The sequence below is a fragment of the Ranitomeya variabilis genome, chromosome 8, assembly GCF_051348905.1.
Source record: "Ranitomeya variabilis isolate aRanVar5 chromosome 8, aRanVar5.hap1, whole genome shotgun sequence".
NCBI lineage: Eukaryota > Metazoa > Chordata > Amphibia > Anura > Dendrobatidae > Ranitomeya > Ranitomeya variabilis.
In genome coordinates, this window is record NC_135239.1 from 173484668 (window position 1) to 173511260 (window position 26593).

The following is a 26593-nucleotide window of genomic DNA, read 5'->3' on the forward strand; positions in this document are numbered from 1 at the left end:
ACATATTCATTTCCAAAAGGATCCACACAATAAAGAATTCCAATCGAGAAAGGTTAAGGTGAAATAGCTCTCCCGACCCAGGCATGACAGCTGCACAGAAATACATGGTGTCCCCCTCGGGGGACAGCCAGTCCGGGCATTGTGTTGTGACCCTCGTCCCAGTTATACGGCCGTCTGACAGCGCCCTAAGCCTGCATTAAGAGTTCGCTGTAGGACCACCCATGGATTTATAGAAAAAAATTACATAATATACTGACCTTTTCTCCACAATACTGCATTAGTAAACGCTCACTCTCCTGCTCTCTAACAGGCTGCCTGCAGATACAGCGTCTTCTCAAAAGTGAAAAAATGGCCAAAAACAAAGTTTTAAAGGGAATCTGTCAACAAGTTTTTGCTGTTACCCCAGCTGAGAGCAGTATATTACAGAGACACTGATTCCAGTGAAGTGTCACTTACTGTACTGCTTACTGTAGTTTTTATACAATCATTGTTTTATCAGCAGGAGATTATGACTAGACGTCTAGTAATCCTGCTGCCATGCAGTGCAGGATACACAACCAAGCCCCCACCACTGATTGGCAGTTTTCTGTGTACACTGTGCATAGACAGAAAACTGCCAATCAGTGGTGGGGGTTGAACTAAGAGGTACAAGACACCTAGTCCTGCAGTGATAATCTCCTGCTGATAAAACACTGATTTTATTCAAATGACAACATGAAGCCCAATAAGTGACGCATCGATGGAATCAGGGTCTCTGTCCCCACAACATGCTGCTCTCAGATTATATTGCAAAAATCTGCTGAAAGTATCCCTTTAATACTAACATAGTAGAGATGAATTAATTTCCTTTCCACTTCATGGAACAGAACAGGTGCAGGTGTACGGAGCAGGTTCAGAAAATGTATACAGTCAGCACTTGTCGCCAAGAGCAGCGATTGGTAATAGTATCATTGATGTTGAAAGGGGGTTGTCTGACGAGAAAGAAGTTACACCTATTCTCATGATTAAAAAGATAATTAACTTAAAAAAAGGTTCGGAAACCTTCCCCCCCCATCTATTGGTTTATGAAAGTAAAAACTAAGCTGCAAGTTAAATTTAAATGTCAAAATTACAGTATTTTGGGTCACTACTACAGTTCTCCAAAACATTCAATACAAAGCATTGAAAGATGACACCCTTAAAAGAACAGCTCAGCATAGAAAAAAACTCTTACAGCTTTTTTGATGGAAAAATATATAAAAAAAATAAGTTATGGGTCTCAGTAAACCAAAGTTTACATTTTTTATTTATTTATTTTTACAAACTTTAGAATTTATTTTGATAACCCCCAAAATAAAATAATAAATAATCATCTATATAAGTTTGGTATCGCCGTCATCGTACTGAGCTGAAAAATCACAATGTCTGGTTAATTTTGATGCCGAAAAAAACAAAACTCAAATGAAGTCTGTAGACTTTTGGATGCACACGTCCAACTGTTCAAAGTTTCAGTACTTTTTGCACAACTTGCTGTTCCCTAACAAGGAGCTTAATGTCAACATTCACAAACAGGTGTTTGATCCATGAATCGGCCAATACATTTCAGGGATCAGTTAGACTGGTTATTAAACTGTCCTCGTCCTCCTCATGAGACCAAGACGATACCTAACAATTGATCGGCAAGACTTCGCCATTGTGAGGCCTCAAGCAGGACGTTCTCAGACAGAAGTGACCACTGAGCTCAGAGTGTCACAGAGTCATCAGCAGGTGACAACAGAGAGAGCGGCTGGAAGAGTCACAGAAAGGCAGAGAAGTGGGCGTCCTCTGCCACATCCTACACTGATGACCTCTTCATTGTGACTGATGCCCTGCAGAACCGGATGATGAATCCCACACAACTCCAGGCACATTTAAGGGAGGCAAGAGGCTCCCAAGTGTCACATCAGAGCATTCAAAACCATTTACATCAGCGTGGTCTGCGTGCTAGACGACCGGCAAGGTATCTGACCACACTACCAGGCACAGGCGTCATCATCTTGCATGGGTCAGGGAGGATCTAAGCTGGGCGAACGACCTGTGGGCCTCAGTGCTGTTCACGGAGCAGAAAAGATGGCCGCCAACGAAGGTGGAGACGTCAAGGAGAGCGCTAAGCATCAGCCACTGTTGTCACCAGAGAAGTTTTTGGTGGTGGTGTTAGTGTGGGGGGGGGGTGTCTAGTCAATATAGAAAGGTCCTAGACTTTGTGCCAAACCACTATTACTTGAATAACACCATTAATCCAGTCATTAAGTATCTGCACAAACACCGGCCTAATTTCATCTTCATGGACAACAATGCTCCAGGTCATCAAGGTCAAGGAGCGGCTCCTGGAGACTGGGGGACCTCAAATGGAGCGGCGTGCACTTTCTCCAGTCCTGAATCCCATAGAAAACCTATGGGACCAGCTGAGTCGCCATGTAGAGGCTCGTAACCCTGTACCCCAGAACCTCAATGCCCTGAGGGCCGCCCTTCAAGAGTGGGATGCCATGCCTCAGCAGACCATAACTCCACTTGTGAGAAGCAGGAGCCGTCGTTGTAAAGCTGTGATTGATTCTCAAGGACACAGGACAAGTTATTGAGACATTTTTTTCTTGGGGGGGGGGGGGGGGGGGGAATATACCCACCGCTACGGGTGGCTTTGGTTTCAATACTTTTCTGGAGATGAGGAAATCATCCTTGTTTGGTCTACTGAAATGCCAGACTTTAATGATAAAAAATATCACTATAGTGGGAAATATTTACGTTTTCCATAAATTTTGCCCAAAAGTCAAATATCCCTAATCGTTCGTGAGTAGGGTATATACATACATGCATGTAATACATATGTATGCATGTGTGTGTATAAGAGAGAGGTGTAAATATGCAGTGTGTGTGTGTGTGTGTGTGTGTGTGTGTGTGTGTGTGTGTGTGTGTGTGTGTACACACACTATAAGCATGTGTATTTACTGTATATTTCCGTATGTGCGTATATGTATTATATACACACACACGGGGCCGGACTGGCCATCGGGCACTTCTGGCAAATGCCAGAAGGGCCGGTGCCAGTAGTGGGCCGCTGCACTGTTTCTCCCCCTCCCCCCCGCCAGTGCCGCCGCCGCCGCATTTAACTATACCAGCGTCTATGACGCCGGTATAGTTCAATGCAATGATGGAGGAGAGAGCGTCACCTGACGCTCCCTCTCCCATCATTCCCCGCTCTGCCTCTGACACTGCGGGTGCGCGATGACGTCATATCATCGCGCACCTGCTGTGTCCCGGGCAGACTGCAGCTGCTGAGACAGGAGACTGGAGCCAGGAGCAGCGCGGGCAAAAGGAAAGGTGAGGAGAGTGTTTTGTTTTATTTTAACTGGACTGTGGGGCCATTATCGGGGGGGGGGGGGGGTGAGGAGATGTGGACTCTGCTGTGTATACCCCTGTGTGGGCTCTGCTATATACACCCCTGTGTGGGCTCTGCTATATACACCCCTGTGTGGGCTCTGCTGTATACACCCCTGTGTGGGCTCTGCTGTATACACCCCTGTGTGGGCTCTGCTGTATACACCCCTGTGTGGGCTCTGCTGTATACTGTGTGGACTCTGCTGTATATACCCCTGTGTAGGCTCTGCTGTATATACCCCTGTGTGGGCTCTGCTGTATACTGTGTGGGCTCTGCTGTATATACCCCTGTGTGGGCTCTGCTGTATACTGTGTGGGCTCTGCTGTATATACCCCTGTGTGGGCTCTGCTGTATACTGTGTGGGCTCTGCTGTATATACCCCTGTGTGGGCTCGGCTGTATATACCCCTGTGTGGGCTCGGCTGTATATACCCCTGTGTGGGCTCGGCTGTATATACCCCTGTGTGGGCTCGGCTGTATATACCCCTGTGTGGGCTCAGCTGTATATACCCCTGTGTGGGCTGGACTGTATATACCCCTGTGCGGGCTGTGCTCTATATACCCCTGTGCGGGCTGTGCTCTATATACCCCTGTGCGGGCTGTGCTCTATACTACGCGGGCTGTGCTATATTATGCAGGCTGTGCTATATACTATGCAAGTTGTGCTATATACTATGTGGGCTGTGCTATATACTATAGGGGGTATATTATATTCTATGGGGGAGGCCATGTTATATACTATGTGGCTGTACTATATACTATTGCGGGGGTATATTATATTCTGTAGGGGAGGCTGTGTTATACTATGGGGGTATATTATATTCTATGGGGGAGGCTGTCTTATACTATGGGGGCTGCATTATATATTATGGGGAGGTGGGCTGTATTATATTCTATGGGGGGCTGTATTAGATTTTATGAGGGATGATTGCATCATACTCTGATGAGGCTGCATTATATTCTATGGGGAGGTGGGCTGTATTCTATTCTATTTGGGGCTACATTAAATTCTATGGGGGGGGGGCTGTATTATATATATATTCTATGAGGGGTGATTTCATCATACTCTATTGGGGGGGCTGCATTATATTCTATGGGGGGTTACATTATACTCTGTAGGGTGGTGGCTGCATTATACTGTATGTGGGCTGCATTATACTGTATCGAGGACTATGGGGAATACGTTATACTATATGAAGAACTATGGGGTGCATTATACTATGGGAAGTGAATTGTACTACATGGATGACTATGGCGGTGCATTATACTATATGGAGCACTATGAGGAGTGTATTATGCTATATGGAGCACTATGAGGATTGTATTATGCTCTGTGGAGGACTGAGCAGTGTATTTTAATATATGGAGGACTATGGTGCACATTATAATATATGGAGGACTATGGGGTATATTTTACTAAACAAGTAAAATGCTGCATATTCAGATTGTTTTTGCCGGAACCAAAATCATTGTTCTCAGCAGCACATTGCCAGTGTAAACTGTAGATGTGCTGCTGATAACATGATACTGTATGGGGATCGGTTAGTGATCGTTCTGTCCCATCATTCTGTCTCAGACAGTGGAAAGAGGCCGGGAAACAAGCGTTGAACAACTTCAGTATTGTCGATCAAACTCATTTAGCGGCCTGAACTCAGCGCATGTAAGTAAATACAACCGAAATGCTTTTGTGTGATGTGCAATATGTTAGCATTTGGGGCCCCATTTTAAACTTTGCCTAGGGCCCCACTTTGCCTAAAACCGGCCCTGCCTACAAGTGTACAAAGATATTATACAGTCACCATGTGACAAGTGGGCCTGTGTAACTTCAAATGCCAGGGCTGAATTTTAGTCCCAGTCCGGCCCTGTATACACACATATATATATATCCACACACATTATTGATGTATATATACAAATACACACACACACATACACATTACATACATGCACTTTACACAAATATAAAGAGGCATTTTGCACATATTGTGCACGTTACACACAGATACATACATGCAGATTACATATATTATGCACATACAGATATTATGAACATTATACACGTACACGCACATTCCACGCTTACCATGCCTATTCTACATACACATATGATGCACATTACAGATATACACATATCACACACACATTATACACACACACACATTATACACACACACATTATACACACACACACATTATACACACACACATTATACACACACATTATACACACACACACATTATACACACACACACATTATATACACACACATTATACACACGTTCCACCTCTACATACAGTGCCGCGGCCGCAGCTCGGTCTCCGCCTCTCAGCACTGAACTACATGCAGCAGCCGAATTGCCAACTCAACATCAGAGGTAGCCCGCTGCGAGCCCCGCCCACCCCGTCAGGTGACTACAAGACGGGACCACATGACCAGATTAGACTTCCCCAATCCGCGGTCGCCATCTTTGTTGTGGTGCTTTAATTTTTCTACCAGTATTATATTTCCTAAAATTTTAATGTTAGAGAAATACCATTAAATAGTAAAAGGCATTATTCCTGCACAGTTTAATCTTCCAACGCTGACTTGTAAAGTGATAATCAGTGAACGAAATTTGCCCTTAAAAAACATGGCGTTCCCGAAGCTCTCCCACTTCCCAGCCACCGCAATCCCTGAGGCTCTGTGTAATATTCTAGCTTTGGTTATTATTAGTATCATAGGACCGGCTGATTGTATATTAGTGGCAGACGTCAGTCTGAGTCATCCGGCAGAGACCCGCGTCGTATCAGGCGGTGTGAGGACAGCCCCGGGGGCCTCTGACCAGCGTCTTGTCAGGCGGTGTGAGGACAGCCCCGGGGGCCTGTGACTCGCGTCTTGTCAGGCGGTGTGAGGACAGCCCCGGGGGCCTGTGACCCTCGACACATCAGGCGGTGTGAGGACAGCCCTAGGGCCTGCGTTAGCTGACGCTGCTCCGTGGTCTTGTGTTTCCGGATTGGCAGTCAGTGTGTGGCAGACCGAGCAGCTGGCATCATGTTGGACATATTTGCTTCTATCCCGACCCAGATGGTGAGTGGGGGGCAGTCAGAGGACAGCTGTGCCCGGGACCACCATAATGCTATCCTTACTGGTGTACGGCCAACGCATACCATAGTGCGAGCTCCATAGCTGCATCCTGTAGCTGCCAGGACAGAAAATAACGACATAATGTCACCATGTCAGTAGGGACTAACCAGTAAGGGCTGAACAAAGCCGATCTGCAAACAGCTTTTCATCGCTCTTAGACCTGATGAGGCCGGTGTTATTGCTTTGAAAATCCATGTTATTTTGGCACTTTAGAAGTTATCCTCTCTGTAAGGAGTTTGTATGTTCTCCCCGTGTTTGCCTGGGTTTCCTCCTCGTTCTCCAGTTTCCTCCCACACTCCAAAGACCTACTGGTAATGTAGATAGTCAGCTCCAGTGGGGACAGCGATAACGATGTGGAATATGATAGTTGTATATTAGCAATGCCAAATAATCCTCCTTTATTGGGGTTGTCGAGTGCTGGAGATCCCCTCCTTAATCATTTTAGGGCCACACAGAAAGTACAAATCTCTGCTCCCCTCCCTCAGTGACGTTGGTGCTGCTATTCCCAGTGGGGACCGAGACATCGCTGTGTAATGTGACCGCTGCAGCTAATCAGCTGCCGGGTGTTTGTCACACAACGTTTGAAGTTAACAATGGAGCTGCCTCTTCCATCCACATTTTGTGCCGCCTTTTGGCTGCGATAGATTTTGGTCATGGAGAGAGCAGCGTTTAAAGAAATAAAAAAGTTTTACGTCAGTGTTCGGCGGTGGATTTGCGACAGGTTCCTTGCTGAAGATCTGCTTCATATTACCGTGCAATACAAGGGAAATGGGGTTTTCTCCAATTCACATAGGGTTAAAAAAAAAAAATCTGCAGATTTTGAAAAACGTCTAGCGTGCCCTTTGTGTCTCAGCGTTCTGTGGGGAATTATACCTGATGTAATACACAGTATAGAAATCCACTGTATAAAACTTGTGTAACAGACACTGATTTTGCCCATTGTGAGCGAGGTCTAATGTGTGTAATTTGTGGCACCTATCACATATTTATTTTATTTTTATTTGCAGGACTATAAAGGTCAAAAACTTGCCGAACAGATATTTCAAGGAATTATCCTATTTTCTGCAGTAAGTATTATTTTTCCATTCTTAAAGGTTTTGTCCCTCCTTGAGATACAAGTCTACACTCTGACTGCAGATTTGTGAATCCTCACAGTGCGCAAACTACATGCTGCCAGGATTCTCCGGTGCCGGCAGAGGGCGGCTATGTGCAGTATGTGATTTGCAAACTCCCGGTCACATTCCAACTATTCGTGTCCATCCTCTTTCAATACATTTGCTCACGTCTAGTCTGCATGTATGCCAATCGTATACTTGCGGTCACATGTCTGCCTACTCCTGGCATCGAAGAATACTGACAGTGTGCAGTGCGTGAGGATTCACATAGTGTAACTGCAGACTTGAACACCAAGCCTGGACAACCACTTTAAGACAAATATTTCCTATTTTTGTTCTTATTTACAAAAGATACATAAAATTCCCCCTGATATGTCAGATGCAATTATGTGATCACTGCTATAAGTCTTGCATGGCCGCATTCAGAGGTTGCAATACAGATTTCACAGCAGGATACATATGCTGCCCTGGTAAATTTGCAGACGTTTTACTGGCCGCAGACGTTTTACTGGCCGCAGACGTTTTACTGGCCGCAGACGTTTTACTGGCCGCAGACGTTTTACTGGCCGCAGACGTTTTACTGGCCGCAGACGTTTTACTGGCCGCAGACGTTTTACTGGCCGCAGACGTTTTACTGGCCGCAGACGTTTTACTGGCCGCAGACGTTTTACTGGCCGCAGACGTTTTACTGGCCGCAGACGTTTTACTGGCCGCAGACGTTTTACTCACCACGCAGTAGACCCTCTCACCCCCTGACACTCTACAGTGACGGTGCTTGCAGCCCCCCCACCCACATAAGGCTGCTTTCGATTGTGCCTGAAGGACATGCGTTTCATCCGAATTGTGCCGGATACGTCCCTTCAGGCTTTTTTGCCGGACACAAAAAACGTCTACAACGGATCTCTCTCTCTCTCTCTCTCTCTCTCTCTCTCTCTCTCTCTCTCTCTCTCTCTCTCTCTCTCTCTCTCTCTCTCTCTCTCTCTCTCTCTCTCTCTCTCTCTCTCTCTCTCTCTCTCTCTCTCTCTCTCTCTCTCTCTCTCTCTCTCTCTCTCTCTCTCTCTCTCTCTCTCTCTCTCTCTCTCTCTCTCTCTCTCTCTCCTTTTTATGCAGATTAATTCTATATGGAAGTCTTGTTAAAAGCTAAAAGTAAAATTCTAAATATGCCAAACGTTGACCCAAATGATATTGCGTACATGGCCAACCTTTGTTTAGGCGTTGGCTTGTTAAATGGGAACTACACATCCGACAAACTTTGCATAACTCAATAATGTAGGTGAACATCAGAAACTTTGTAATATAATTTATCAGAGAAATCTGCTTCATGTTCCTCTTATCAGCTGCTTCTTCCTCCTGAACTTATCAGCCACTCTGTACAAATAACTCAACTGCAGCCCGCTGTGGTGTCATGTGACATAGCCCATTATACTCTCCGGAGAGTGGAGGAAGAGTGAGGAGTAGGGAGAGGGAACAGGCAGAGGGAGACATAGAAATATCATGGTGAGCTTTCTAACAAGTCTTTTACCTCAACGCAGTGCCGGAATCGTAACTAAACTGATCACTATTGCTGTATAATTTCCTACACGCTTGTGTTTGTGTGCTGTAAAATGAATTAAGAGCAGAACTCCATCTCTATCTGCTGTGCTGTGCATGGGAGAAATCACTGCAGCTAGCCTCCTTCCACCAGCTCAGAGTAGAGTGTAAATCAGAGATTGAGCTTGCCTAGAGGAAAACTGGTGACAATGCAGATAGGTCATATAATGGTCAGAGTCAGAAATGGTTATTCATCAAACAGCTAATTCTGAAGACCTTAATGTATTTATTTATTTTTTTTATCTCTTCTAGGTGATTGGCTTTATCTATGGCTATGTGATTGAGCAGTTTGGCTGGACGGTGTACATAGTCATTGCAGGCTTTGCTGTGTCTTGCTTGGTATGTTACTCTAGTGTTGTATTATTTTTAAGAACTGAATATGGTATTTTATGTTTTACACATCAGGTTATCTTCTCTTCTTATGGTAGGACATTGGTGATGTCCATTTTCCATGGAATTTGTCATTTATGGATTGGACTACCAGGGTACATCTGCATAGACGTTTCTACTGTGGCAATATCCGCACCAAACCAGTGCATTTTTGTTGCAGAAATGCTGCTTATTTATCTGAATTAACCCTTTGTTATTCCTTGAGCATCTTCAGCTTAACCCCTTCACCACCCCTCTTCAAGCCAGTTTTCACCTTAATGACCAGGCCAAATTTTAGGCTATGTGCCCATGGTGTGGATTCGCCTGCGGATTTTTCCGCATCGTGTTTGAAAAATCCACATGTAAAATGCACTGCTTTTTACCTGTGTATTTCCTACATTTTTTTGCAGATTTTGCCTGCGGTTTTACACCTGCGTCTTATTCCTATTATGGAGCAGGTGTAAAACGCTGCGGAATCCGCACAAAGAATTGACATGCTGTGGAAAATACAACGCAGCGTTTCCGCGTTGTATTTTCCGCACCATGGGCACTGCAGATTTGGTTTTCCATAGGTTTTCTTAGTACTGTAAACCTGATGGAAAACTGCTGCGAATCCGCATCGTGTGCACGTAGCCTTACAATTCTGACCAGTGTCACTTTGTGGTTATAACTCTGGAACGTTTCAATGGATCCCACGGATTCTGAGATTGTTTTTTCGCAACATTTTGTACTTCATGATAGTGGTAAAATTCATTTGATATGACTTGCGTTTATTTGTGAAAATATTGGAAATTTGGTGAAAGTGTTGAAAATTTCGCAATTTTCACATTTTTAATTATTATGCCCTTAACTGCCATCGGACGGAATAGTACGTCCGAGGACAGAACCCTTGCTTTGATGTGGGCTACGGCGGTGAGCCCGCATCAAAGCTGGGAAATGTCAGCTGTTTTGTACTGCTGACATGTGCCCGCAATAGCGGCGGGTGGAATCGCGATCCACCCGCCGCTATTAACTAGTTAAATGCCGCTGTCAAATGCTGACAGCGGCATTTAACAAGCGTTTCCGGGCATCGGGCCAGAAATGCATGCACCGCTGACCCCCATCACATGATTGTGAGTCAGCGATGCGTTGGCATAACAGCCAGAGGTCTCTTGAAGATCTCTATGGTTGTTGATGCCAGATTACTGTGAGCGTCACCCTGTGGTCAGCGCTAATAGCAATGCAGCAATTCTACTACATAGGAGCGATCTGAGCATCACCTCTATGTAGCAGAGCCGATCAGGCTATGCCAGCTACTAGCCTCCCATGGAGGCTATTGAAGCATGGCAAAAGTAAAAAATAAAAAATGTGAAAAAAAAAAATATAAAAGTTCAAATCACCCCCCTTTCGCCCCATTCAAAATAAAACTTAAAAAAATCAAACATGCACATATTTGGTATCGCCGAGTTCAGAATCGCCCGATCTATCAATAAAAGAAAAGAATTAACCTGATCGCTAAACGGCGTAGCGAGAAAAAAATGCAAAATGCCAGAATTACGTTTTTTTGGTCGCCGCGACATTGCATTAAAATGCAATAACGGGCGATCAAAAGATTGTATCTTTACCAAAATGGTATCATTAAATATGTCAGCTCAGCGTGCAAAAAATAAGCCCTCACCCAACACTATGGGTATCGGAAAAATTGCACAATTTTTTTTTAGTAAATTTTGGAATTAGTTTTTTTCTCAACTTAGATAAAAAAAAGTTCACCGCACTTGGAAGTTTTTTTCCCGTTTTTTAGTACACGACATGGTAAAACCAATGGTGTCGTTCAAAAGTACAATTCGTCCCGCAAATAATAAGCCCTCACATGGCCATATTGATGGAAAAGTAAAAAAGCTATGGCTCTGAAAAGGAGGGGAGCGAAAAACCAAAACACAAAACTGGAAAAAGCTCCAGGGGTTAAGGGGTTAAACAAAAGTGTTGTCACACAAAATAGTTAAAAAAGAAAAACCCTTCCTACATTTGTACTTTACATCTTCATAATATTTTAAACTATCTATTTTGGTTAGGAACTTTAAAAATGATCAACAATCTCTCATTTTTCCAACAAGATTTTCATATTTTACATTTTAATTTTTTTCACAACAAATTTTTTTAGCCCCCAATTTATTTTTTATTTTTACAAGGGTAGCAGGAGAAAATGGACCATGCAGTTTCTCCTGAGTACTCCACTACCTCGTATGTGGGGGAAAAACTACTGTTTGGTCGCATGGCAGGGCTTGGAAAAGAAGGAACACAATTTGACTTTTTGAATGCAAAATGGAATCAAGAGTGGACGCCATGTCGCGTTTGTAGAGCCCCTAATATGTTTTTAACTATTGGAAACCACCCCAAATGTGACCCCATTTTGGAAACTAGACCTCTCATGGAATGTATCAAGATGGGTGGTGTGCTCATTAAACCCCCATGTGAACTATGAAAATGAAAAAACAAATTTCCAGGATGTCCCTCGTGACCGCACAACAGGAGGTAGTTCTTCTCATCCTCTAGGGACAAGAAACACGAGAGGTTAAAATCCCTACCCCCCTCCACCTCACACTCTGTGATTTTCTTGTCCATAGCAGGGAAAACGCAGGAGAAGACTGGGCATCGGCACAAAGATTTACCTGAGGAGCTCAGGGGGATTGGAGGGGATCCCTCTCTTCCATTCCCTCTGTGAAGAGGCCCTGGGCTGATACCTCGCTGTGTAGGGGTCCATCAGCCAGGTCAGTAGAGTGAGAAGTGGCTCCTGGCTTCACTCTGTGGAGGGCTCTCTGCATCACGCTGCATCCTCTGGGCGCACATCCACTGTGCGTTCCATGGTGGACCACATTTCTGGTTTCCAGAGGACTGTATCCCATGATGGAATGCACGTCCTGGTTCAAGGGGAACACTGGAAATGGATGGCACAGCATGCATTCCAACGTGGAACGCAAGGGATTATGGATGATGAGCATGCCATGCACCTGGGACAAGGTAAGACGTAGAATATGGTTGTTAGAGATGTTATTGCTGTGCACAATATGACCATGAATGCTAATCCTGCACGCTCAGAGACACTGTCCGAACAATCCCTGGGCATTGGAAGTTTATAACCTTATTGGCTCCAGTAACCCTCCTGATAGAGGTCTGAGTTTTAGTTAAATTGTAGTTCTCCTGTCTCTTTTTAAAATTAGGACAGAGGAGCCCCTTTAGGATCTGGTTCTTCCTCCAGGAAGATAACCAGAAGATGCAACACTAAACTGCCAGAGGAATATACCTGTATATACCTTATACCCCCTCAGACGGTTCAGAGTACATCCCGTCACAAAAGGGCTAGATGGGAGATGGAGGAATCATCAGAGAAGGAAGCCTGATATTACTCTGATCAGGACCTAGAAGGTGAGGAGGTTTCACCCCAGATCCACTCAGAGGAGAGAGAAATATTGTTACTCATCTGAGGACATTGATGATTTGCTACATGCAGTGTGGAGTACCATGAGGATTGAAGACTAAGGTGGCGCACTCTATACAGGACGAGATGTTTGGAGGACTAAGAACTCAAAGAAACAGTGTTCCAACTCAATTAACATCTAAAGGCCATGATTACTGAAGAATGGAAAAATGCAGAAAAAGATTTCAAGGCTCATCTCCCTTTTTGATCCAGAAGAAGACAAGGTTTGGAAAGAGATCCCAAAAATTTACATTCCTATTGCCACAGGTGCAAAGAAAACCTCAATTTCCTTTAAAGACTGTTCTTGTCTCTGAGATGCTCTGAATAGAAAGGCAGAGTGTCTAAGAAGAAACTGGGAAGCATCAGCGGCCATCATTAGGGCCAACATAGCCACCAGCTCGGTAGCTAGGTCCATGTGTCTGTGGATTGATGAGCTAACTGCCCAATTTCAATTCGCTGGGATTATTAGATTTTATTAGAATACATTTCCATGCTAAAAAAGGCAGCACAAATCATGGCGGATGCTTCGACTGAAGCCGTAAGGTTTGCATCTAGAAGCAACCTTCTTGACTAACTCTGAGGCTGGTCATCAGGTTGAAAACGTGGTCGGGGATAGTCCCTCGAAAAAAAATAAGTTCTGTTTCATCCCGTTTCTGGGTTTACAAGTGTTCGGTCCCGTGTTGGACAAGATACTGGAGAGGGCCTCTGACTACAAAAAAGGGTTTCTTGAAGCCTAGGAGATATTCTCCTTTCGTTGGTCCCATCCATCCCAGAAACGAAGATTTCAAAGGGAAGGGTAAAACGGGAAGGTGAAATTACCCCATGGGAGGAAAGGGTAGAGCTTACCCAGTTTACTTCAGGCCCATCCGGGAAACCTTGACGCCAGGGCATTTGGGAAGGGGGGGACGGGGAGGCTCTGATATTTATTTTTACTTTTTTAAATACTGGAGGGTTGGTGGCCATCTCTGAAAATTAATGGAAGTAGAAGGTCAATACCTTCAAGGAACATGGTCTCCAGATGTGCGCAGAAGATCATCCGACTACAGAGAGCTGCGAGCAGTATGGGAAACGTTCCAGTGGTTCCAGGACAGTCTCAGGGGTCAACATGTGAAGATCTTATCGGGCAACATCACAGCGGTCTCCTTTGTCCGGCATCAGGGAGGCCCTAAAGGTCATCTTCTGCAGGTCCTTCGCAGTATCAGAAGAAAAATCGGCACCTCTGTGACACCTGTGGCCAGCTGGTTTAGCTGACAGTGATTTGCACCATGCCCCTGGATTACCGGGTGCAGACCATGAGAAAAGCTGTGCAAAGAATTTCCAAAAAAGATAAATGGTTGCACTCCCAGGTACTAAATAAAAACCTCCTTTATTGGTACACTTAATGAAAACATGGCCGCAGGAAGGTACTCGCGAGAAATACTCTGTAACACTTGCAGAAAGTGTCAGCAAGCTTCTCCAGATCTCATCCCCATAGAAAACCTTTGGAGGGAGTTGAAAGTCCGTGTTGCCCAGCGAAAAGCCAAAAACATCACTGCTCTAGAGGAGATCTGCATGGAGGAATGGGCCAACATACCAACAACAGTGTGTGCCAACCTTGTGAAGACTTACAGGAAACGTTTGACCTCTGTCATTGCCAACAAAGAATATATAACAAAATATTGAGATGAACTTTTGTTAATGACCAAATACTTATTTTCCGCCATAATTTGCAAAATAAATCTTACCAAGTCAGTCAAGATGATTTTCTGGATTTGTTTTCTCATTTTGACTCTCATAGTTGTGGTCTACCTATGATGTAAATTACAGGCCTCTCATCTTTTTATGTGGGAGAACTTGCACAATTGGTGGCTGACTATATACTTTTTTCCCCACTGTATGTGGTCGAAAACTACTTTTGAGGCACAGTGTAAAGCTCAGAAGGGAAGGAGTGCAATGTTATAGTGCAGATTTTTACTGTTTCGGTTTGCGGGTGCCATGACCCACTGGTCGAGCCCCTGAGGTGCCAGACCACCCCACTTTTCCCCTTCCCCAATAAGTGACCCCATTTCACAAACTACATCTCTCAGTTCATCTAGGGGTGCAGTGATCATGATGACACCACAGATGTCACAGAATTTTATACCGTTTAGTGAAAGAATAATTACATTTTTACCACAAAAATGTTTTTAGCTTCACAGATTTTATATATTCAAACAGGAAATGGGTAAAAAGGCACCAAAATTTGTCACAAAATTTCTGCAGAACATGGAAATTTTCCATATGTGGCTGTACAGTACTGCTTAGCCATACAGCGAGACTCGTGATGATGGTGCACAATTTGCCTTCTGGAGTGCAAATTTTCCTAGAATAGTTTTGTGCACTCCCTCCTCAAGTGACCCCATTTTGGAAATGATACCTCTTTGGGAATTTATGTACAGATGGAGTGATTTGACTTCATGGGTGTTTTCCAGAAACAGGTAGTAGTGGATGTTCCTGAGTGAAAATTGCAAATCTGCCAGTGCAGTGCCCAGTACATTATGCCCAGCTCATGCTTCTGAGACACGCACCCATAAACTAGACGGCGCTCTCAGCGCTTCAGAAATGCTAAACATGAGGAAGATAAATGTGGTTTAGGCTCACTGGAGCTCACTCGTTTTTGCATCTCCGTATTTTGAGAGCTATAATTTTTTTTTTATATATTTATGCCTACACTCATTTGAAGGTGGTGTGTTTTTTTTTTTTTTTTTTTTCTGCAACGAGTTGATGGTTTTTTTGGGCACACAGAATTTTTTGATAGCTTGCTATTCTGAGTTTTGGGAGGCAAAATGAACAAAAAACTGCAATCCAGGAATTTTTTTTTATTTATTTTTATTCCTAGTGTGGTAAAATTTGATTAGGCAGCTTTATTCTTCGAGTCAGTATGATTACAGCGGTACCATATTTTTATATCACTTTATTAGTTTTTTATTGTGTGAAAAAGCCAAAACACATATTATAGAAAGTAGAATTATTTTTGCATCTCTGTATTATGAAAGCTATAAGTCACGGTGTACCGTGACATTGTGGAGCCAGAAGATAGCCGCGTCTGATTGCTCCTCCTCCGGCGCTGAGAATAAGCATGTATCTCATTTTAAATGTTTGTTTCTTCTGGCAGAAGAGGGGTTAATCGGCCATGTTGGAAATCCCTGTGCTCACAGCTGAGCTCGGTTAGCCACCCCTTTCCCCTTTATAATCTGGGCTCTGTTACAAATCCTTGTCAGAGCTAGCATTTGCCGCATGACTAACAGTAGGAGAGGAGCACATATGAAGAGAGAGTTGGAGGCGTTATTAGTGACTGTTGCTTGGTTTGTATGTGTGGTAATTCCTTATCCTTCTCTGATTTGCTTTGTTCCCCTACCTCCACACCCTGATGCATTCCTCTGTTACGTGTGAGTGAATACCATATATACTCGAGTATAAGCCGACCCGAGTATAAGCCGACCCCCCCTAATTTTGCCACAAAAAACTGGGAAAACTTACTGCCTGGAGTATAAGCCTAGGGTGGAAAATGCAGCAGCTACCGGTGAATTTCAAAAATAAAAATAGATGCTCCGTACCGTTCATTATGGCCCCATAGATGCTCCACAGAAAGCTGTGCCATATATAATGCTCTGCACCGTTCAGTATAGCCCCATAGACGCTCCACAGAAAGCTGTGCCATATATAATGCTCTGCACCGTTCAGTATGGCCCCATAGATGCTCCACAGAAAGCTGTGCCATATATAATGCTCTGGACCGTTCAGTATAGCCCCATAGACGCTCCACAGAAAGCTGTGCCATATATAATGCTCTGCACCGTTCATTATGGCCCCATAGATGCTCCACAGAAAGCTGTGCCATATATAATGCTCTGCACCGTTCATTATGGCCCCATAGATGCTCCACATAAAGCTGTGCCATATATAATGCTCTGCACTGTTCATTATGGCCTCATAGATGCTCCACATAAAGCTGTGCCATATAGAATGCTCTGCACCGTTCATTATGGTCCCATAGATGCTCCATATAAAGCTGTGCCATATACAATGCTCTGCACCGTTCATTATGGCCCCATAGATGCTCCATATAAAGCTGTGCCATATATAATGCTCTGCACCGTTCATTATGGCCCCATAGATGCTCCACATAAAGCTGTGCCATATATAATGCTCTGCACTGTTCATTATGGCCCCATAGATGCTCCACATAAAGCTGTGCCGTATAGAATGCTCTGCACCGTTCATTATGGTCCCATAGATGCTCCATATAAATCTGTGCCATATACAATGCTCTGCACCGTTCATTATGGCCCCATAGATGCTCCATATAAAGCTGTGCCATATATAATGCTCTGCACTGTTCATTATGGCCCCATAGATGCTCCACATAAAGCTGTGCCATATAGAATGCTCTGCACCGTTCATTATGGCCCCATAGATGCTCCATATAAATCTGTGCAATATATAATGCTGCTGCTGCAATAAAAAAAAAAAATGACATACTCACCTCTCTTGCTGCCCGCAGCTCCTCAGCGTCCCGTCTCGGCGTCTCTCCGCACTGACTGTTCAGGCAGAGGGCGGCGCGCAGATTAGTACGTCATCGCGCCCTCTGACCTGAACAGTCAGAGCAAGAGGACGCGGAAGACGGAGCGGCGCCCGGCGTGTGGAACGCGGACAGGTAACTATGACATACTTACCTGCTCCCGGCGTCCCTGGCTCCTTATCCCGGACAGCTGGTCTCCGGGTGCCGCAGCCTCTTCCTCTGTCAGCGGTCACCGTTACCATCATTAGAGGAATGAATATGCGGCTCCGCCCCTATGGGAGTGGAGTCCAGCATCTTCGCCATCTGAAGTATCCCGGGGAGCAGGGTGAGCTAGGGCACCCCCTAGTGTTAGGGGCAGGGAAGGATCACCTGGTCACGAGGTCACCCGACAGCTGTGTCGTGACACTATAACTTTTTTGTTCTTCCCCCTGAATGGCGGCTTATTTTTTTTTTTTTGTGGGACAAGATGTTTTTAGCGATACCATTTTTATTTACATTAGTCTTTTTGATCGCGTTTTATTCCACTTGGTCCCTATGGGTGACTTTTTCACTTTTTTCACTTTGATCGCTGTTATAAAGCATTGCAATGCTTTATAAACTGTCAGTTCTGCTCTCACACAAGCTTCTTAGACCATGCTCTGAGCTGGGTGTCAGCTGTCATATTTGCTGAACACCCAGCAGTGATCTCGCGCTTCTGTGCGCGCAGAATAACCATGACATATCCACTACGTCATAGATCGGGAAGTCCATCCCTGCCATATTGCTACGTCACCAGTTTGCTACCACATCGGAGAGCAGCATGATATAGGGTCAGACACCCTGATTCCAGTGATGTATCACTTGCCGTAGTTTTCATAAAATCAGTTTTCTCTATCGCCTCTCATTGGGGGACACAGGAACCATGGATGTATGCTGCTGCCACTAGGAGGCTGACACTATGCAAATAAAAAAGTTAGCTCTTCCTCTGCAGTGTACACCCCACCAACTGGCATTATACTCTTCAGTTTAGCTTATTGTCAGTAGGAGGTGGACACGGGTCTTTCATTAGACCCTTATCTACCTCAATGTGCGTCATTTTTCTGTCAGGTTTTTCCGGAAGGGATACAGGGTGAACAGTCACACCTGTAGTTCCACAATACGGACTATGAGTACGGCGTGTACTGCCACCCCATATCCTCATAGATCCCTCTCCAGGACTATGATCCTAGCACACAAGCGTGCTTAGAAGTCCGGTCCTAGCTCCGTCCCCCACCCACTCACCCACCAGAGCCTGTCGATTGGAGGAGACGAGGACGTCCAGCTCCCTGGACGTCTCATACCTTCCTTGGATTAAGGTTAGTAACGGACGACGTGGGATATGTGAGGTGAGTATTTCCCCACCCGTCCAAGAGTAGGCAGAAAGTCGCTCTATAGGCGTTAATATAGGGTGCAGGTTACCTTGGGCGGTCGTCACTGTTACTAGGCAGCAGGGCTCTTAGCTGCAGACAGCATTTGCAGGCACAGACCCCCTCGTTTGCTCGGTGGCCTTTGCAGGCAGCTGCGCCCCTTCTTGCGCTGCTCCCCGCCGGCGGCCACACTATCTTCTTTGCGGCACAGCAGCCTTTGCAGGCAGCCGCGTCTCTTCCTTCCCGGCTGCGGCCGCTCTGTCTTATGCCTCGGCACGGTTGCCTTTGCAGGCAGCCGCGCTGCTCCCTTTTTTCCGGCGGCCGCACTGTCCCTTTTCCGGTGTTGCGGCAGCCGCGCCGCTTCTTCTCCCAGCGCCGCAGCCCTCTCCGGCGGCCGCCAGCCTCTGATTTAGGCCCCGGCTTCTGCTCGGGCCTACTCTTCCGGTGCCGACTCCGCCCACTTCCTCTTCTCTCGGGCGGGATTTTCTCCCGTCCGACTGTCATAGCCACCCACCGGCGCCATCTTGGTGCTCCGCCCACCACTCCAGTGTCCCTTCAGGAAGCATTTCGGCACCACGATCGCCCCTCCAAGAGCGCGATTTCTGACGTCCCCGGCTACCTTTCGGACACCATCTCCCTGCTGTTGCCCGCATCTACTGTAGCTCTGGATCCTGAAGACTTCTCTGACTGACTCTCTTGAGGAGCATCTTCCACGCTGTGCAGTGGACGCCGAATCGTCTGCCGTGAGTAGCTCTGCACTGCAGACTGACAATCTCCTCTGCCCTCCTGTCCCCTAACCTTCTGGCATTACTCAGGGGTTTGTCCATGTCTAATTCTAAGGGAGGTCGCTCTCGTCCTCCTACTTCTTCCTCTGCCTTCGTCAAACACTTTGTGTGTTCGTCTTGTAACTGCAGGCTTCCCTCAGGTCAGTCCTCTCCCCTGAGGTCAGGCCTGCAGCAACCCTATTGTTCCCACCACCCAGGATCCCCCTGCTGCTCCGCTTGAGTGATACCTCCACCCTGGGCTTGGCTTCTGCTTCGTCATAATCGGTAGCGGATCTAACTCGGGTGTCCCAGACCCTTGTATCCGTGCTTGATAGGTTGCCCCCGCAGACTCCCGCAGTAGCCAGCAGGTCGCAGGATCCTCCGTCCGAGCCTCCCATTATAGGCCGCAAAAGATCCAGACAGGAACGCCGGTCTGAGTCCTCTTCCCGTTCCATCTCGCCACACGGTCCTTCTCTGCGATCGGCTTCTCCCCGATCCTCCTTACTTGAGTCAGGCGGAGCTTTCTCTGATGTGCCTTCAGAGGATAATTTGGAGCTGGATTCGAACCAAATCGCTAGCATGAGGGATATGGTTCAGAGTCTCATCGGAGTAATCAATCAGACCTGTGGCATCAAAGATTCCTCTACGGAACCCGCAAACCAGGCGGTTTCTTTTAGACTGTCTAAAATACCTTCCAAGGTTTTCGCTCCTCATCCTGAGTTCGATCAGCTTCTGACCAGAGAAAGGGAGAATCCGACCAGACGTTTTCAAAGAGGAAGGCGCCTTGGCGTCTTATATCCTTTTTCCCCGGATCTCATCGACAACTGGATTTTTTTCTCCCTCTATGGATCCGCCAGTTTCTAGACTTTCCACCAAAACAGTCCTCCCGCTGTCGGGCGGAGTGTCTCTGAAAGATTCCAACTATAAATTCATAGAGTCCTTTGCTAAGTCGGCCTTTGAAGCGGCCGCTTCTGCCCTATGCCCGGCCTTTACTTCCACCTGGGTTTTGAAGTCTATAGCCGAATGGGCCAAACAACTCCGTCGGGGCATTCTGGCCGGAGCTCCACCAGAACAGCTGGCGGAACTTGCCACCCAGATTTCTCACACTGGGGAATACTTGGTCTCTGCTTCCCTGGACGCCACGTCTTGTGCCACTCAGGCGTGTAGTAATGTGGTTGCCATCCGTCGTACCGTCTGGCTCAAGGCCTGGCAGGCGGATTTGTCATCAAAAAAGTCCCTTACCAGTCTGCCTTTTCAGGGATCTCGTCTCTTCGGTTCCAAGCTGGACCAAATTATTAAGGACGCTACCGGGGGCACAAGCTCCCTTCTTCCCCAGTCCAAGCCTCGCCGGCCTCCTCCTAGGCGGCTATTCCGGCCCCTTCGGCCTTTTCACCGCTTTGCGGCATCAAACTCCTTTTCACAGCAGCAGAGGCCGCAGGCACGTCAAGAGAAGGTGATATCCTTTAGACCCACTCCTTCCTGGTTTCCCTCTACTCCCAAGGTAGATCTTCCTGGTCTAGGACTGGAAGATCCACCTCGGCATGACTCACGGCTAGACTCCAGCGCACCTCCCAAGCTGGGCGGCAGTCTCCTTTTCTTCAGAGACGTCTGGATCTCCTCAGTGGAGGACGCATGGGTCAGGGAAGTGGTATCCTCAGGATACAAAATAGTTCATTTCACAGCCCCGGGATCGTTTCTTCGAGTCCCGCCCTCCAAGAGATCCCGCTCTAGTTCTGGTTTCTTTGCAGCCATCACTTCCCTCCTCGAGTCTGGGGTAATCGTTCCCGTTCCAGAAAAAGAACGGTTCACAGGTTTCTATTCGAATCTTTTTGTGATACCGAAAAAAGACGGCAAGGTTCGTCCCATTCTGGATCTCAAATTGCTGAACAAGAGAGTTCGTCTGAGACCCTTCAGGATGGAATCCCTTCATTCAGTAATTGCTTCCATGGAGGCCCAGGAATTCCTGTGTTCTATAGATATTCATGATGCCTACTTTCATGTCCCGATATATTCCCGGGACATCACCGATTTCCTGCACTTTACGGTGCTCCAGGACCATTTTCAATTTGTCGCCCTGCCGTTCAGTCTCGCAACCGCTCCCAGGGTTTTCACAAAGATCATGGTGGCGCTGAAGGCCATCTTGAGGGTCAGGGGACTGGTACTTTTTCCGTACCTCGACGACATCCTCATCAAGGCTCCGTCCTTTTGTCAGGCTCACGAGAGCCTGTCCATCGTCCTCGACACTCTAGCCCGTTTCGGGTGGCTTGTCAACAAGAAGAAATCCTGTTTTGTTCCTTCACAGTGCTTCGTTTTTCTGGGCATGCTCTTCGACACTCTTCAGACCAAAGTCTTCCTTCCCGAAGACGAGAGATCCATCCTTCGTCGGGACGTACACTTGCTCCAGGGTCCTTGGTTTCCCTCCTTCTGATCGGCCATGAAGGTTTTGGGAAGGATGGTTGCAACATTGGAAGCGATTCCCTTCGCCCAATTTCATTCACGACCTCTAAAGCAGGCCATCCTGTCACAGTGGGACAGGTCTGTTTTCTCCCTGGATCGTCCGATTCGACTCTCTCCCCGGGTCAAACGGTCACTCAGCTGGTGGCTGACGTCACCTCTCATCTCCTAGGGTAGGTCCTTCCTTCCAGCTCACGGGCAGGTGGTGACGACGGACGCCAGCTTTCTCGGCTGGGGTGCAATGTTTCGTCACCTGACTGTTCAGGGTCGTTGGTCGGCGCAGGAGTCTTCTCTGCCGATCAACATCCTCGAGATTCGGGACATCTTTCTCGCCCTTTGTTAATGGGAAGGGATTCTCAAGGGTCTACCTATCCGAATGCCACGGCGGTGGCATATGTCAATCATCGGGGGGGACTCTGAGCTCCTTGGCCGAGGTATCCAAGATCCTCCTCTGGGCAGAGGCAACGGTTCCGGTGATAACCGCGGTGCATATCCCCGGCGTGGACAATTGGGCCGCTAACTTTCTCAGCCGCGAAGGTCTCGCGGCAGGGGAATGGTCCTTGCATCAGGAGGTCTTCCATCAGATTAGTCTTTGATGGGGGACTCCGGACGTGGACCTCACGGCTTCCCAAATGAACAGGAAGGTTCCTCAGTTCATCTCCCAGATTTCGCGACCCTCTCGCAGTGGGCGTCAATGCTCTGGCCATTCCTTGGTCGCAGTTTGTGCTCCCCTATCTGTTCCCACCTCTTCCCTTGCTTCCTAAGCTGTTGAAAAAGATCAAGTCAGACGGGGTGCCGGTCATTCTGATCGCCCTGGATTGGCCCAGGAGATCTTGGTTTACGGAGATTGTCAATCTTCTCGCCGACGCCCCCTGGTGCCTTTCAGACAGACCCGATCTGCCACACGAACTCTCGGTCGCTCAGTTTAACGGCGTGGCTGTTGAGACCGCAGTTCTAAGAGCGTCCGGCCTTTCGGGACCGGGTGATTCACACTATGATCCAGACTAGGAAGCCTTCGTCTTCCAGGATCTACTATCGTACCTGGAAGGCTTACTTCCGTTGGTGCGAGTCCAACCGCGTTTCACCTATGTCCTTTTCCCTGCCTTCCATTTTGGCCTTCCTTCAGGCAGGACTAGATTCGGGCCTTGCTCTTAGTTCCCTAAAGGGCCAGGTTTCTGCGCTCTCTCTCCTTTTTCAGAAGACGTTATCTTCTCGGCCACACGTTAAGACTTTTTTCTTCAAGGAGTAGCCCATGCTGTCCCTCCTTACAGGGCCCCTGTGGATTCATGGGATTTAAATCTTGTGCTGGACGTTCTGAGGGTTTGCCCCTTTGAGCCTCTCAGGGAGGTCTCCCTGTCAGTTCTATCTTGGAAGGTGGCCTTTCTTGTGGCCATCACTTCTATCCGCCGCGTTTCCGAGTAGGCGGACCTTTCTTGCCAACCTCCTTTCTTGGTTATCCACCAGCACAATGTGGTCCTCAGTCCTCAGCCTTCCTTCCTTCCTTCGGTGGTTCCACCTTCCACCTCACCGAGGACATTGTTCTACCTTCCTTTTGTCCAGCTCCGAATCATCCTCTGGAGCGATGGTTGAACAAGCTGGACCTCGTCAGGGCAGTGAGGATCTACCTGGCTAGAACGGCCGCTTTCCGGAAGACTGACTCTTTTTGTCATTCCTGATGGCACGCGTAGAGGCCTGCCGGCTTCCAAGGCGACTATTGCTCGCTGGATCAGAATGGCAATTTTGGAGGCTTACTGGGTCAAGAACAGAGTGCCCCCTCCTGGGATAAAGGCTCACTCTACCCGGGCAGTCGGCGCCCCCTGGGCAGTACACCACAGGGCTTCCGCCCTACAGCTTTGCAAAGCGGCTACCTGGTCTTCCATCCACACGTTCGCCAAATTTTACAGGGTCCATACCTATACTTCGGCGGACGACAGCCTAGGCAGAAGGATCTTGCAGGCGCCAGTGGTGAGTCCTCTGACCTGATGGAAGTCTGTTTTTCCCACCCCAGGGACTGCTTTGCGACGTCCCATGGTTCCTGTGTCCCCCAATGAGAGGCGAAAGAGAAAATAGGATTTTTGGTTGCTTACCGTAAGGCTATGTGCACACGTTCAGGATTTCTTGCAGAAAATTCCTGAGAAAATCCTGAGATTTTCTGCAAGAAATCCGCAAGAAATCTGCATGCGGTTTTTTGCGCGTTTTTACCGCGTTTTTGGTGCCTTTTTTTGCAGATTTTTTCCGGACATTTCCCAATGCATTATATAGTGGGAAATCCGCGAAAAATCTGCAAAATTAATGAACATGCGGTGTTTTTTACTGCGATGCGTTTTTTTCGCGGAAAAAAACACGTGTACAAAAATTGCGGAATTCATTAAAAATGATGGGATGCATAATGTATGCAGATTTTTTTTGCTGTTTTATAGCGTTTTTATGGGGGAAAAATGCGAAAAATCTGCAACGTGTGCACACAGCCTAAAATCTGTTTCTCTGAGCCTTAATTGAGGGACACAGCACCCTCCCATATTATTCAGTTTCTGTTGTTCTGTGTTCTATGACTGTTCTCATGTTTGTGGTTATGTTCAGCCTTATTGTTTTGTCTCCAACTGCTTTCTCACCAACTGAAGTGCATAATGCCAGTCGGAGGGGTGTATACTGCAGAGAAGGAGCTAAACTTTTTGTGCATAGTGTCAGCCTCCTAGTGGCAGCAGCATACACCCATGGTTCCTGTGTCCCCCAATGAGGCGATAAAGTTAATTTCCTCCCAGCAGCGAGGGTCTAAATGCCGGCACCAGGTAAATTCAGAATGCTATAACCCTTCAGATTAACTCCATATCTGCAGGTCAATAGTGTTTTTTTTTTCACTGGACCAATTCCCTTTAATGAGGCGTGGCGGCATTGGAAACATCACCACTCTAACTCCAGCATGGGGCGTAGTAGTATTTTGTGGCGAGGAGCTTGCCACTCATGAAAGGCTCCAGATTCATGAAGAGGTGTACGACTTCATGAATTAGGAGCATCTTACTCCAGCACACCTCAAGGCTGGCATGTATAACGTCGGTCTTCATGTCACTATACAGCTTACTAAAATGCTGCTTCTTTCAAAGTAAAATGTGCACGGCTGCAATGGCACAACTACTGGGGTTCATGCTGTCCAGAGTTTGGGGTAAGTTTCCTTTTACACCCATGGTTCCTGTGTCCCCCAATGAAGGCTCCGAGAAACAGACTTTATGGTAATCAACCAAAAATCCTGTTTTCTCTGCTGCAAAGCTCTGAATGTTGAGCTCTGTATAACTCCGCCCTTATCACTGATTGGCATCTTTGTGTACACTGCATAGGCAGAAGGCAGCCAATCTGTGTTGGGGGCGGGGTTATATATCGCTCATGAATATGGAGGACTACGCGGTAGCAAGTTTACTAGTCCTCTAGTGATAATGTGCTGATAAATCAGTGATTATATACGTATCACAGCTACAGCAAGCAGCCGAGTAAGTGACACATCATCAGAATCAGCGTCCCTGTGTCTAAATGTTGCTGCCCTCAGATTGGGTGCAATAAACTTGGTGACAGGTTCCCTTTAAATTGGCATACTGTAATACCCAGCATGTCTGATGTCTGCCCCGTGTGTGGCATGGACAACCTCGCAGCATTTGCTGTAAGCGATATATATTTTTTTTTTATTGTTTGATCATCAGCTTTCTTCTTTTAGAGACCATTACAGCTCCTCTCCGTATCTATGTATCTTGGTGCAAGGTTTCATCTTGTGAATCAGTATTGCCTTCATTTGCTTTCCACTACTAACCTTTTAGAAATAAATGTATACGTGAGCAACTGAAGACCCCTGACTACAGACTTTCCCTTTGTTTCATCTTACAGTTAACTCTTCCTCCATGGCCAGTGTATCGCCGTCATCCATTGAAATGGCTGCCGGTGCAGGACTCTGGTACAGATGACAAGAAACAGCAGGATAAAAAATCCAAGAAGCACAAATAACAGCCCACCTAAGGACCTAACCACCAACTCGGAGGACCACCTATGGGAAACAGACTTGAACTGATTGGTTTTCTGCTGAGCAGAACATTGTGGGGATGGGATTTGTGTTCCAGATATTGTCTAAATGTCCAATAAAGATGCTGAGCTGTTATTTGTTTTACACGTTAACACTTTTTTATCTTTTTTCTTCTGTCCGGTTACATTTCATGTGTTGCTTTGGTATATTTAGTGATGTTTTCCCTATGAATACCTATTCATTAAAGCTACTTTGAGGTGCCATCCTTTATTTCGGGCTACGCATTGGCAAGAATTTCAATGATTTTGGTCACTTTAAAATGTTCACTTACATTGCACAGATTTCCTTGCAAATCTTAAGGGTTTTTTATGTTAGTAAACCAAACCAGAAAATATAGAGGC

The 26593-nt window shown here is 46.5% G+C and overlaps 2 protein-coding genes across 3 annotated transcripts in view; one reads left to right on the forward strand and one right to left on the reverse strand.

The window, feature by feature from the left end:
• Positions 1-6479, reverse strand: part of GLT8D1 (glycosyltransferase 8 domain containing 1) — a 24895-nt gene extending 18416 nt beyond the window's left edge. Inside the window, exons 1-2 of one of the 2 annotated variants that reach the window (XM_077276234.1) lie at positions 6347-6479; positions 5929-6301 (exon numbers count right to left, since the gene is read on the reverse strand). The gene's annotated coding sequence lies outside the window, so the exon portion shown is untranslated. Of the gene's footprint in view, positions 1-5689; positions 5804-5928; positions 6302-6346 lie in introns of those variants that run through there. The other variant, XM_077276233.1, reaches the window with a different exon arrangement.
• Positions 6253-26462, forward strand: SPCS1 (signal peptidase complex subunit 1). The gene is made up of 4 exons (XM_077276235.1): positions 6253-6461; positions 7526-7585; positions 9476-9562; positions 26060-26462. Exons 1-4 carry the CDS (start codon positions 6426-6428, stop codon positions 26174-26176), a joined length of 300 nt encoding a protein of 99 aa, XP_077132350.1. The 5' UTR covers positions 6253-6425; the 3' UTR covers positions 26177-26462.
• Positions 26463-26593: the final 131 nt, after the last annotated feature.